The sequence below is a fragment of the Drosophila bipectinata genome, chromosome 3L, assembly GCF_030179905.1.
Source record: "Drosophila bipectinata strain 14024-0381.07 chromosome 3L, DbipHiC1v2, whole genome shotgun sequence".
Classification (NCBI taxonomy): Eukaryota; Metazoa; Arthropoda; class Insecta; order Diptera; family Drosophilidae; genus Drosophila; species Drosophila bipectinata.
In genome coordinates, this window is record NC_091738.1 from 21777614 (window position 1) to 21792946 (window position 15333).

Consider the following 15333-nt stretch of genomic DNA (forward strand, 5'->3'; position numbering starts at 1 on the left):
GATTATATATTCATATTCCCATAAGGATCGGCCAACTATATCCGATGTTTGCGATATATATCCGGTTTTAGCTGCAAGGGTATATCAACTTCGGCTCCGCCCGAAGTTAGCTTTGCTTTCTTGTTTTTAGATTCTACTTTAAAAATCGTAGATTTCATTAATTTAATAATAGATTTAAAATTAAGTAGATTTCTCCACTAAAACAAGTGTTTTTGCTAGGGGGACTATACTAAAGTATAGTTTCAAGGATTAAGATTGTAAAAAAAGCTATTATCTAATGCCTACTGTACCCGGTATGTGAGTGTGGGGGCGCATAATGAATGTTCTCAATTCTGGCGATTCTGTAGCTGACTGGCCTGAAAATGCAGCTTAATGAAGCAAGCGGCACAGAGGCCTATAAAATCCACTAACTGCACCGACTTGGTTGCGCGATTTGTGAGCATAGAAGACCATGCCGTTCGACACGCCCCCTAAAACTCCCCAGCCCCTACCACTCGATGTCCACTAATTAGTATTAAGTGGAAATTATTTTTTCAACTACATTCGAGTTCCGTATGTGAGACTGTGGGAAAATCGCGCAGCCACTGCCTTTGGTAACCATTCATTCCATTTCGTTTCGTTTCGTTCTCTGATTGCTGTAATTAGGCAGCCATAAACAGCAAACGATTGATGCAGGAGGTGGGCGGACTGCTGCTGCCCAATCTTGGGGGTGGGGGTGGGTGGTCATGGGATATGGGGTGCGATGGCGGTACTGCACTAATGAACTATGACAGGCCCTGGAAATGCTATCGTTTAATTATTATCGCCAAATTTATGGAAATTCATTAAGATGATGACGCGCTGATGAGTACCTAATGTTCGAACCGAATCATCGAATGAATCAAAAAGCACAAAATCGTGAATGTGGTGCGTTTGCAGTTAATTTCGGATATCCTCTGATGCCGAACTGTATAGAGGAAAATATCTTAAATTCATTATATCCTTGTTCACTCACTAGTGAGTGGATACATTATTCGGTATAAAACCTCAATTCTCTTTATTATACCCTTGCAGAGGGTATTATAATTTTGGTCAAAAGTGTGCAACGCAGTGAAGGAGACATCTCCGACCCTATAAAGTATATATATTCTTGATCAGGATCACCTCCTGAGTTGATATGAGCATGTCCGTCTGTCCGTCTGTCTGTCTGTTTCTACGCGAACTAGTCTCTCAGTTTTAAAGCTATCGTCTTGAAACTTGGCACACACTCTTCTTTCCTTTGCACGCAGTATATAAGTCGGAACGGCCTGGATCGGCCGACTATATCGTATAGCTGCCATATAACTGATTGATCGGAAATGGTATAACTTTGGTGTTTTTAGAGTTAGAGAATTAAAATTTGACATGAGAGCTATTTTTGGCAAAACATTACGTCATGCCAAATTTCATAAGAATCGGCCGACTATATCCTATAGCTGTCATATAACTGAACGATCGGAAATGACCCAACTTTCGTGTTTTTGAAGATAGAAAGCTGGAACTTGGTATAGATTATATTCTTAGTCAGTTAATCCGACCTACCAAATTTCATAATGATCGGCCGACTATATCTTATAGCTGCCATATAACTGAACGATCGGAAATGGTTTTTGGTAGAAATACCAACTTTGGTACTTTTGAAGATAGAAGCTTGAGACTTTTTTATACCCTTGCAGAGGGTATTATAATTTTGGTCAAAAGTGTGCAACGCAGTGAAGGAGACATCTCCGACCCTATAAAGTATATATATTCTTGATCAGGATCACCTCCTGAGTTGATATGAGCATGTCCGTCTGTCCGTCTGTCCGTCTGTCCGTCTGTCCGTCTGTCTGTCCGTCTGTCTGTTTCTACGCGAACTAGTCTCTCAGTTTTAAAGCTATCGTCTTGAAACTTTGCACACACCCTTATTTCCTTTGCACGCAGTATATAAGTCGGAACGGCCCGGATCGGCCGACTATATCCTATAGCTGCCATATAACTAATTGATCGGAAATGGTATAACTTTGGTGTTTTTAGAGTTAGAGAGTTCAAATTTGACATGTGAGCTATATTTGGCAAAACATTACGTCATGCCAAATTTCATAAGGATCGGCCGACTATATCCTATAGCTGCCATATAACTGAACGATCGGAAATGACCCAACTTTCGTGTTTTTGAAGATAGAAAGCTGGAACTTAGTACTAGGGATGACGGAAATATATCAAAATATCGATATATCGATATATTTTCTCTTAAAAAAATATTATTATCGTGATATTTTTTGGGCAAAAATAGTCGATAATAATATTTTTGAGTTGGTGTTCTCCGATATTTGTTGCGAAAGAAAGGAAATGCAGGTTTACTTGAGTATGCCATTTTGTAGTTGGGAGACAAATCCGTTGGAATTCTGGAACTCACAAATTTCAACGATGCCGATGCTAGCGAAGGTTGCTTTAAGTTTTCTTATCACGCCTGGAAGTTCGGTTCCATCTGAACGGTTGGCTTCTGCCATTAAATGTATTGTCTGTGACTCCCGTAGTTGAATGACAGACCAGCATATAACCAAAAGAGTTTTTTTTAAATCATTGAAGAAAGATTTATTTTGTAATTAAGAGTAATTAAGAGCATTAAATAAGAGAATTAAGTAATTAGAATTATTAAGTACATATTCCATGAATTCCATGAAACTTTTTTTTTTGTATTTGTATTGTATTTTTTTTTTTTTTTTTTATTTTTAAAAAAAAAATTTGAATACAATGTCCTTAATAATTTTGTTATTTTTTATTTCAAAGAACTTAAATAAAAGTTGTTTGAGAGTGCGTATAAATATTTGTTGTTTTTTCAATTCACTTTTTAAATAAAAAAATATGTCTTATTTGCAGTTCATGGCGGATGAAAACACATATTAAAACCTTTTTTTAAATTTAAAAATAACCTTTTTTAAAATTTAGCTGACTATAAAAAATATCGAAAATACTCGATATATCGATTTTTTGGGTGATATTTCTGAATATTATCGATTGATATTTTTTTCACAGCAAATATCATCAATACGATATTTTTTCAAAAACCAACAACCCTACTTAGTACAGATTTAATTCTTGGTCAGTTGATCCAACCTACCAAATTTCATTAGGATCGGCCGACTATATCCCATAGCTGCCGTATAACTGAACGATCGGAAATGGTATTTGGTAGAAATATCAACTTTCGTATTTTTGAAGATAGAAGTTTGGGACTTTTTTTAGATTTTGTATTGTAATAAATTGGATTATATATTCCTATTCCCATAAGGATCGGCCAACTATATCCGATGTTTGCGATATATATCCGGTTTTAACTGCAAGGGTATATAAACTTCGGCTCCGCCCGAAGTTAGCTTTCCTTTCTTGTTTAGATTTTGTATTGTAATAAATTGGATTATATATTCATATTTCCATAAGGATCGGCCAACTATATCCGATGTTTGCGACATATATCCGGTTTAAACTGCAAGGGTATATAAACTTCGGCTCCGCCCGAAGTTAGCTTTCCTTTCTTGTTATACCCTTGCAGAGGGTATTATAATTTTGTCCAAAAGTGTGCAACGCAGTGAAGGAGACATCTCCGACCCTATAAAGTATATATATTCTTGATCAGGATCACCTCCTGAGTTGATATGAGCATGTCCGTCTGTCCGTCTGTCCGTCTGTCTGTCTGTCTGTCCGTCTGTCTGTTTCTACGCAAACTAGTCTCTCAGTTTTAAAGCTATCGTCTTGAAACTTTGCACACACCCTTCTTTCCTTTGCACGCAGTATATAAGTCGGAACGGCCGGGATCGGCCGACTATATCCTATAGCTGCCATATAACTGATTGATCGGAAATGGTAGTACTTTGGTGTTTTTAGAGTTACAGAGTTCAGATTTTGTACGAATGCTATTTTTGTCAAAATAATACGACCTACCAAATTTCATAAGGATCGGGCGACTATATCTTATAGCTGCCATATAACTGATTGATCGGAAATGCTATAACTTCGGTGTTTTCAAAGCTAGAGAATTCGGATTTGGTACGAATGCTATTTTTGGCAAAATAATACAACATGCCAAATTTTATAAGGATCAGGCGACTATATCCTATAGCTGCCATACACCTGATTGATCGGAAATAGCATAACTAACTATGAATTCTATTTTTGGACAAATAATACGACTTATCAAGTTTCATATGGATCGACCGACTATATCTTATAGCTGCCATATAACTGAACGATCGGAAATGGTATTTGGTAAAAATACTAACTTTGGGGATCTTCAAAATAGAAGTATGGGATTTTTTTTTACATTTTGTTTTGTAATTTATTGGTTATATTATGATAGTCCCATAAGAATCGGTCAACTATATAAGATGTTAGCGATTATTATCCGGCTTTAGCTGCAAGGGTATATCAACTTCGGCTACGCCCGAAGTTAGCTTTCCTTTCTTGTTTTTTTTTTAAATGGTAAAAGTAGACTCGCTATTTGTTTTTTTACTATCCACGTACATATATATAATACATATGATGCAGAAATGTACCTATATGAATTCTAATAATTCTAGATTCTAGATTCAAATCATCTCATTTAATTTTCAATATTCTTGTATACAATGAGATAACACAAGCTACAGCGAGCTAAATACTTATGTTTGTATGTATGTACATATATTTATACCCTTGCAGAGGGTATTATAATTTTGTCCAAAAGTGTGCAACGCAGTGAAGGAGACATCTCCGACCCTATAAAGTATATATATTCTTGATCAGGATCACCTCCTGAGTTGATATGAGCATGTCCGTCTGTCCGTCTGTCCGTCTGTCCGTCTATCTGTTTCTACGCAAACTAGTCTCTCAGTTTTAAAGCTATCGACTTGAAACTTTGCACACACCCTTCTTTCCTTTGCACGCAGTATATAAGTCAGAACGGCCGGGATCGGCCGACTATATCCTATAGCTGCCATATAACTGATTGATCGGAAATGGTACAACTCTAGTGTTTTTAGAGTTAGAGATTTCAAATTTGACATGAGAGCTACTTCTGGCTACACATTACGACCTACAAAATTTCATTAGGATCGGCCGACTATATGCTATAGCTGCCATGTAACTGAACGATCGGAAATGGTATTTGGTAGAAATATCAACTTTCGTATTTTTGAAGATAGAAGCTTGGAACTTTTTTTTAGATTTTTCGTTGTAATTAATTGGTTTTATTATGATGTAATCATAAGGATCGGCCAACTCTATCCGATGTTTGCGATATATATCCGGTTTTAACTGCAAGGGTATATCAACTTCAGCCCCGCCCGAAGTTAGCTTTGCTTTCTTGTTTTAATTATTTTTCTGGAAACAAGGCTACTTTGCACACACTTTGTTTTAATTATTTTTCTGGAAACAAGGCTATAAACTTTGAATGGGCGTTTTATTTGATTTTTTCTTGGGAACTGAGCTATACCTTTTAATGGTGGTTTTAAATAAGTAAACATTATATATTATTTTAAATATATTTTATATATTATATGTATACTTGCCTTAAAACTTTTAAAAACCTACTGGCAAGTATTCTACTTTTTGAAAAAATAATTTACTTTAATAAAAATATAAAGTGATAATCATCTTACCAATTAACTAACAAATAAAAAAAACGGATCCATAAAGCGTACCAATATTTTCAAAAGGGGTTTTCTAAGCGTTTTCCAAATGAAGCTAGCTCAAAGAAAGGACAGTTTTCCGTGTGGGATCACCCATATTAAAACCAGCCCATAAAACAATTTATGTTTTCTGGCGACCGTTTCAGTGTCACAATTGCAGCAATTCCACAACACAATCCAGGACCCCCATGGAATGGAGCGGAGGGGCATATAGGTTTACAGTTATTGTTTTTACGAGCTCATCCCGACTTCACCACCATCCCCTGCTTGAAAACTCCCGCTCCATGGCTAATTGAAAAATACTTTGTTGTCCAATTTTATTGCCGCCTACTCGTACACATCCACACACACATTCGAATACCAGGAATTGGCACACTTTTTTGCATTGGCCGGAGGGCGAGTGGCAAGTGGCAAGAGGCGTGGCGGGGAGGCCAGGAGTGGGCAACCAAGTTTCAAATTCACTTTCCATACAAATTGGGCAGCCGGAGAGCCACGCCGGCAGTTCTAATGAAAATTAACATAAAATGCTGCTGACAGCAGCCAATCGAGCGAACAGGCGAGGAGCAAGGACCTCCCGCCCCTCCGGCCACGGCTCGGGCTCCGGTCGCCACAGTTCCCAGCAATGGCATGCCGGTGTTGTCCTTGCCCCGAAAATTGCAGTCAGTGAAGATGCAGCAAACTGATTTTAATGCGATTCAACAGCTTTGCACGCGAGCACAAAACGTTTTGCCAGTTTTCGAACTCCAAAGCCTTACAGAGTTCATAGCACAGTGGAATTGGATCCTTCTAAAAACCTGTTTTCATATTTCATTTTTTTTTTATTATTACAGGGTGGAATTTATTTAAAACTGTGCAACAGCGACTTGGCTTTACCCATAAGCCTTACCCTTAAGTTAGAGGTGGAAAAATAGAAAATATATATTTCATAAAAGCCAAGTCTCAGAGATAATAATAAAGGTACAGTTTATTTCTTTTTTGAACCGCCAATATAGTTTTATATTTTATTGTATACTAATAATTGAATTACATAACATGTGTATTGCATTAGTCCCTATAATCTTAGAATATTTTACTTTTTCCATCCATTTGCCTTTAGAATATTATGGTTTGGAACACATTTGAATTACTTAATACTATTTGATAAAATGATTAAAGAATTTCAGGTAGTCTTTTTGATTTTAATGGAAAAACTTAATTAAATTAAGTAATATGAATCTGATCATCTGGTAAGTTTGTGTTAAGATAGGTTAGCGTATTAAAGCCCAGGCGAATCCTTTAGTTGAAAAGTAAAAACAATAGAGTAGAAACGCGATTGACTTTAACGACTCTGCATCCCACTGTGGCTCATTGTGTCGACCGTTTTTCCGACTAGCCTGTGGGCTCAGGCACTGGCTGGCGCTGAATTTTGATGACGTGGATCTGGATGTGCATGAGGATGAGGACGAGGTCGAGGACGAGGACGAGGTTGGTCCTGCACTCGGCTGTGGCCTGGGCGGCACTAGAGTTTAAAGGCTGGGGTGTGGATCCTGGTGTCTGGCGTGGCTGGGATCCGTTGTTAACTTGAACCAAGGTAATCTCTGCGCTTCCATCGCCTATCGTGACAAACTGACATAAATGGCCGCCGGCAGTCGGGCAGGCGCAGTTAGCAGAAGACACCGACGTGGATGAGAGCGGCAGAAGGTCCAATCAACGCCCGGCTACTTGCAGCCGTGTCCTTCAGGCTTCGCCCTGCCGGATGCGGGATGCGGGACTGGGGCCCTGCGGTTGCCCTACTAACTATTATTGTAGCGAAATTTCGGCTGCCTGTCTGGACGGAGGCTCTTGGCAAAGTGCCGCCGTTTCTGCAGCCATTGCATCCGATTTCCGCCCTCCCGTTGGCCCTCCCGCCGACAATTGACGGAAGTTCATTGGTTAGCAAATGGCAGTTTTTGTACGCTCATTAGCATTATTTGTCAGTTGTGTGGTTTTTCGGCCCACTTCACTGCTAAAGTGAGTGAAACTATCGGATCGGGCTCTGATACTCCGCCGCCTTCCCTCTGCTGGCCTATCTGTGCGAGTTCTAAACTGATATGGAACAGGTCCTTGGGGAGGGCAGTTTTGGGAAAGGAAATTGGATTGAATGCGGAGAGCTTCTGGCGTATTTAGAACGTAGGTTAACTGCTAACAGCATCAATTATATGGATTAGATGGGCATTCGAACGATTTGTCGTCAAAAGGAACCAACTGGGGCAAAAGTAAACTGTCATCTGTGATACTAGAACGCAGGATCCACTTTGTGCTAGAATCAGAACATGAGATAATCAAATTGTAAACTCGTCCTAAAATCCAATTTCACTCGTTCATAAAATCGCATTTTAATAACCGAAAGTCTCATTACGAAAGTTTTAGTGATGGGGTCTCTGCAAAATCTGGAAAAACTTTCCTTGATGCCTATTAGCCCATAATTCCAGCCCCTTGCCAAGCCAAAATGCAGTGGCCCCAACCCTTTTAATATTGTTCGTAACTCTTTCTGCAGCGACGCAAATTACAAAAGCGTACACCTTAAGCCATATCTTCATCAGGACGGTTATCCGGGGGCTGATGATCATCGCCGTTGTTGGTTGTGACAACTTTTGTGTTACTTCGCCCGACGACGTTTGGCAAATGAGTTATTGATTTTTAATTTACCACACACGACATTCCTCGGGATTCAGCAGCAGGAGCAAAAAGTTTTCATTACTCGCCCTGCCCCCACATTACTTGCCCAAATTCAAAGTTCTCCCGCATCCATCTATCCATCTATCCCAGTGACAGTCGCTCATTTTCGCATTAAAATGGAAGAGGTGGAGGAAGAGGAGGCGGTAGAAGAATGGAGATACTTGCATCATTTTTCAATATGCCGTTGCCAAAGTTGCAACTTTGCTCGGGACATAACTTCCGAGGACACACAGGGGCACCCGGAGGGGAATCCCAGCCCCAACTCAAACTCAAACTGAAACTCAACTCATTAATAAAGCACACACTCACACACGGCCGTGTGTGCATTAACACACACACCCACACGCACGGAGAAAGCAACGGTAACATGTAATTGCATTTCTTTGGCGCGCAGGTTTCTTCCCATCACATAACATGTCATCATTTGTACGACTGCAGCGGTGTATGTGAGCCTGTCTATGTGGTGGTGACAGGAAGAAATAAACACTGCATTAGGATACAAATCGTATTCACATACTTTCAGTCTTCAAGCCTTACCTTAAATTACCTAATTTTCCATCCGACTTAAGACAATTTTTCATTTAACTATATTATTTTTATTTATCGTGTAGTACTTTTTTCTCAGTGTCCCGCTGAGTATGCGAGTGCGGTATTGGTAACGAACGTCAACGACTTTTGCTTACGCCCTAAAAACTGTGCTATACGAAAATGCAATGCATTGCCAGCCCAGCGGGACCCCGAAAACTCTTTAGAACCGCCAGCCACCAAGCTAACCAACATAGCGACACAAAAGCTTGTTCTACATAATAGGTTCGGCAGGAGAGCTGTAGGTGGGTGAATTGCAAGGAAATATCGCTGATTGGAGATTGCAATTATCGAATAAAGGCATGTAGTGCAATTGGTGCCACATAACATAACCTTTAAGCTTATTTTTTGATTGACAGTCATAAGAAAACTGCTAATTTATAAACTGGAAAATGAAGGCCTGGGAAAAGGGGACTGGGATTTGAAGTCAAGAGATCTGGTGCATTTATGAAACGGAAAGGACTTTATAGTAATTATTGAATAAGAAATTCATTTTGTTTCATATTAGGAACTCTGCTTGTCTTTGGGAATCTAGTGATCTATCGCTGCGCAACACTGGCTTGTCACTACACAACACTGCAGTCAGCGATGTTCAACACTCCTAAGTCGCATCCTGGAGAGCTCTTTACCAATTACGTGCGCTTCATTGCTCCTGGAGCCATTAGTGTGATTACGTTTCATTGTCTGCCTGAGCCCCGACTCCCGAGTCCTGCGTCCTGCGTCCTATGCGGGTTAGTGTTAGTGTTGCATGTGCGTGTGTCCTCGGCGTCTTTCAATTGTGTGTCAAAATGTAGTCATGACGAGACTTGACAGTCGTCTGGCAAGGGGATTGGGGCGGAGAAAGTCAGAGAGACCGAGCGACATACAGAATGAAGCAGACCAGCCACGTACATAATTGTATCTTAGTTACTTACGATTGCACAAATTTGAATTCAATTATGTTTTACTTATGTATTGCCCTGCTCTCTTCTGGCAAAAGAAATTGCATGTATTTCGTCTGGAATTGAATTATGTGACCGAGAACCGAGGACCGAGAACCGGAGCAACGGAATGTGCTTCGGTGCAGACAAAGACTGAGAACTGATTGTTGGGACTTTCTCCCGCCCCGGCTTTTGCAGTTTAATTTGCAATTTTGTAATTTAAAAGGACATTTTTCAGTTCGATAGCTCAAATGATGCCAGACCATGGCTCACTGAGTAGCAACTTGGATTGCTGGCTGGTTGGCTGGTTGGCTGATGGGCTGGTTGGCTGGAGGGCTGGCTGGCGGTTTTTAGATTCGTGTTTGAAATATTCAAATGAAAATTGCAAATGCATTTCATTGGAGTATCGCACGGATAAAAAAATCTGGAAAATGGGAAACAATGCCCGACATTCTAATGCCCTGGAATGCACAATGTGTGACTTAACTCCGACAATGACCCTTGACCACTCAAATATTCTGTAAACATTGCAGCAATTCTCAGGAATATCGTATTTGCAAGTTATAAAACAATGTAATAATTACCCAACCACAATTTGGTCATTAACATTGCAATGTAAATTAATTTAATATTGATTAAACACTTGGAAAAGCACAATCGTTGCTTTGCAATCCGTTACTAATTCCCCCATCAAAGTTAATTGAACTTTTGGTTCTTAAAACATATGCGAACCGGTGCACGTCAATAGCCCTAAAACGTCCTTTGGTATCCTTTATCCCTCGACCACTCCCAGCCCTATCCGCAACACAATCTGCGGCATTTTATTTTCAATTTAATTTTTCGTTGTGTAATTAAAGCAAGGGCCAGGATTATTTATTTATTTATTAGAATGCTCAACTGATTGTGCGTTGATTATAATATAGTCACGCCCTGTGGCCTCCACTCGCTGCTCCCAGCTCCTTTTCCACCTCCTCCAGCGTCCCGCTATTGCATTAAATATTTACTATAATTGAAGTGACAAGCGCAAATGCCACTACATGGAAATGGTTGGAGTGTCCTCCTAGGGATCCCGCCCCTCGACCTTTGCTGCAGTGGCGGCGTCAGAATCAGCAGCAGCTGCTAATTGTGTGCAAGCTCATTAACATAACCGCAGGCCGGGCCCAAATCTACGCCCTCTAGCGTGGCCCTGCTAACTGCAATATGCCCGGGACACCCGGGACGACCTCCGGGTGACGTCTGGGCGTTGGTGCGAAAGAGATGCGATTCAAGGCCAGAGAGAGACGGTCAACAGGGCGAGGGTGCCTAAATTCAAAGCCGATGGTTCTTTTAAAAGTGTTTCCCTAAATATTAGGGCTATAAACTAACCTATAACCTAAACTAGGTTATAATAATGCTTTGAAGTTATTATTTGTTGAGGAGATGACTAAGGAAAATTGTTATGATCCTGGCTTATATAAGTACCATTTATGCGTCAGCCCCACATTTAAAGACAGTACATACTGCATTGAAAAATTCTATATAAAGCTTAACATTAGGATATTATTGGAGGTAAAAATTATGAATAATTAAAGAAGAAAGTTAAGCTAATCGGACTGAAGTTGGCCAAAAAAATAATCCAGAGAAATTTTTCTTGTCTTAACTCTAACTTAGCGTGATGGATTGCAGAAATAGGAAATTGGGTACTCTATGGCAGCAATAGGGTATAGATGGCCGATCCCAGTCGTTCTTAATTACATACTGCGAGAAAAGGAAAGAGTAATCCGGATCGAGAACTTTAGAGTTGAGACTAGTTAGCGTAGAAACATACAGATGGACATGCTACTATCGCCACAGGGGGTGATCCCGATCGAGAATATATATTACTTGGGGTCAGAGTTGTCTTCTTTACTGCGTTGCTTATTTTTGATAAGAATCACTGATAACAAGGTGTCTGACATTCTTTGAGCCCAACTTTTGGATATAGCGATGAAATGGGCTTAATTAAACTGTTTGTTTGTTAGCTAACTATAATTTTTCTTGTAATTTCATTCTTCCCACTAACCCAAAATAAGAAAATAATAGTCTTTTACTTAAGGAAGCAAGTTTCTTAGTATTTAATTTAAAATATTCTTGTGTAGATCTGTAAATTGGTATTATTTCCATCTAAATTGGTAATTTAGAATTTAATTTTGGAAACATATTTTTACCAGTGTAATCTTTATTTGTGCTTTAATATTAAAATCAAATGTTTTAAAACTATAATATTCTTATACCGCTATTTTGCTGGTTATCCAAGACACATATTCAGACACATAAGTATAGACCGCCACCGGGAAACTGCCGCATGAAGCAGATCCGTAGCTCACGATTCCGGCCTGCACATAGCGCTGTTTTCCGTTGAACGTACCAGGATAGGCCAGTGGTCCTCCAGAGTCGCCCTGACAACTATCGTCTTCATTGGCGCTGACGCATATCTGGGTGTCTGATAAACTCATATTATGTTTCTTGCACTTGGTCGACGGCAGCCGAATGAGGAATGATTTTATGGGGACCTCAGAGAGCTTTCCATTCTCCGTTAACCCCCAGCCGACTACCTCCAACAGTGACTTTTCTTCACTCTCCACTTGGACGTCTGGATACAGCGGCAGGCATATGGGTAGTATAAAGTCGTTGAACTGGACCGGGTCTTTGAGTCGTATCAATGCTATGTCATTTTGATAATTGACCTCAGAGTAATTCGGATGGACGATCGTCTCACCGACCAGAATATCCACCGGGGGTGGTAAACACTCTCGTTTCCCGCCATATAACACACAGTCTTCAGCACTAGTAATATTATACTCTCCGAAGCGGACGGATATCCTAGATGAAACGATATCTTCAATTTAGCTCTGTTTTCAGTACAGTACGGCTATAACTCTTGACTGATAAGTTATGTACTTACAATTCTTCGCTTATGCAATGTGCAGCCGTCAAAATGAAGTCTGTTTAAGAAAAAGGTGACTTTTTTCTTCAATAAAATATTATATAGACTCACCTGAAGAAATAAGAGTACCGGCGCAATTAGAAACTCTCGTATTATTAAGTTCGGTAGTTTTGTTGAACTGTAATAAAGCTAGCCATGGCTGAGCCTTTGTGATTCTGCCGCCAAAAACCTTAATGTCATTGAAGGTACCGCATATGTGATTGTTTTTCTCAAGCAATTCTAATCCTGTAGAATTCAATTTTTCTTCGCAGCAAAAAACTTTGTGCTATGGCAGTTTAAGTATGTATATTTAAATGTTTTAGTGATTGTCTCCACATTACTTACCGCATAGCAAGGTACCACTGACTTTTTTAATACCTTTTCCTGGTCGGTAAGAATTATTCCCTTATTGATCTTATCTACAACCGGCTTAAGAGCAGGGCAGTCTCGCGGACGTAGGCATTTACCGATTTTGTTGTCATGAGTCTTGCAACGTTTGGAATCTACAGGGCCAATGCTTGCTAAGCCAAAAATTAGGCAGATCGTCAGAATAAAAAACTGCCAACCCAACATTTTCCAGAAAACTCAGTTCACGTCTGATGTCTATCTCTAATCGTTTTTTCGCTTAAAGCACCGACTCGAAACAGAAGTTAAAGAATCAGACTTCAGTACCGCATTAAGCCAACTCGGGGCCAGTTCCTGTGATCCAAGCTTTGTGACGAATTCGAATTTTATGTTTACGAATGGAATGGAAGCCAAAATATAATACCTCCATCTTAAATAATATATTTTATATATTGATCTGACCGCTTTTGGGCGGACCAAACTCCTGCTACATTTTTAATCCGGCCCTGTTTTACTGATAAGAAAAAAAAATTTTTAATCAAAATACTACGCAGGTCAATTTAAATTTTTTAAAAATTCAGCGAATAATAGGCATTAATTATTTTGCTTCTGGCGTGTTTCAGCGGCTTTTTTAGAAAAAGAAATGAATAAAATACGAGTGCCGATCTGACATTATTATTAAATCTGACGTGAATCGTGAATGTGACGCGTGAGGTCACAAGAGCGTGGTGAGGAATTTCTTAAAAGTGCCTCCAAACGCCAGTGGATTCTGTCTCTCGGTTTTAAAGCTATCGACTTGAAACTTTGCACACACCCTTCTTTCCTTTGTACGCAGTATATAAGTCGGAACGACCGGGATCGGCCGACTATATCTTATAGCTGCCATATAACTGATTAATCGGAAATGGTATAACTTTGGTGTTTTTAGAGTTAGAGAGTTCAAATTTGACATGAGAGCTATTTTTGGCAAAATATTACGACATGCCAAATTTCATAAGGATCGGCAGACTATATCTTATAGCTGCCATATAACTGAACGATCGGAAATGACCCAACTTTCGTGTTTTTGAAGATAGAAAGCTGGAACTTGGTACAGATTATATTTTTGGTCAGTTAATCCGACCTACAAAATTTCATTAGGATCGGCCGACTATATCCTATAGCTGCCATATAACTGAACGATCGGAAATGACCCAACTTTCGTGTTTTTGATGATAGAAAGCTGGCACTTGGTACACATTCTATTTTTGGTCAGTTAATCCGATCTACCAAATTTCATAAAGATCGGTTGACTATATCTTATAGCTGACATATAACTGTACGATCGGAAATGGTTTTTGGTAGAAATATCAACTTTCGTATTTTTGAAGATAGAAGCTTGGGACTTTTTTTTAGATTTTGTATTGTAATAAATTGGCATATATATTCCTATTCCCATAAGGATCGGCCAACTATATCCGATGTTTGCGATATATATCCGGTTTTAACTGCAAGGGTATATAAACTTCGGCTCCGCCCGAAGTTAGCTTTCCTTTCTTGTTTGTTTTGAATTGGAATAAACTGGTTATATTATGATATTCTTATAAGGATCGGTCAACTATATCCGATTTTTTCGATAAACCATATATCCGCTTTTAACTGCAAGGGTATATAAACATCGGCTCCACCCAAAGTTATTTCCCTTTCTTGTATTTTTTTCGCAGCTGTATGTAAGTCGGAACAGCCGGGAACGCCCGAACTTACTTATGGCATATATTTATACTCTTGCAGAGGGTATTATAATTTTGGTCAAAAGTGTGCAACGCAGTGAAGGAGACATCTCCGACCCTATAAAGTATATATATTCTTGATCAGGATCACCTCTTGAGTTGATATGAGCATGTCCGTCTGTCCGTCTGTCTGTCCGTTTCTACGCGAACTAGTCTCTCAGTTTTGAAGCTATCGTCTTGAAACTTTGCACACACCCTTCTTTCCTTTGCACGCAGTATATAAGTCGGAACGGCCCGGATCGGCCGACTATATCTTATAGCTGCCATATAACTGATTGATCGGAAATGGTATAACTTTGGTGTTTTTAGAGTTAGAGAGTTCAAATTTGATATGAGAGCTATTTTTGGCAAATTATCACGACGTGCCAAATTTCATTAGAATCGGCCGACTATATCCTATAGCTGCC

The 15333-nt window shown here is 39.5% G+C and overlaps 1 protein-coding gene across 1 annotated transcript; it reads right to left on the reverse strand.

The window, feature by feature from the left end:
• Positions 1-12003: 12003 nt before the first annotated feature.
• On the reverse strand, positions 12004-13391 carry LOC108129078 (serine protease grass-like). Its single transcript, XM_043213981.2, has 4 exons — positions 13158-13391; positions 12885-13098; positions 12792-12831; positions 12004-12709 (listed from the first exon to the last, which is right to left on the reverse strand). The coding sequence occupies exons 1-4, from the start codon at positions 13383-13385 to the stop codon at positions 12115-12117; spliced, it is 1077 nt and encodes a 358-aa protein (XP_043069916.2). The 5' UTR covers positions 13386-13391; the 3' UTR covers positions 12004-12114.
• Positions 13392-15333: the final 1942 nt, after the last annotated feature.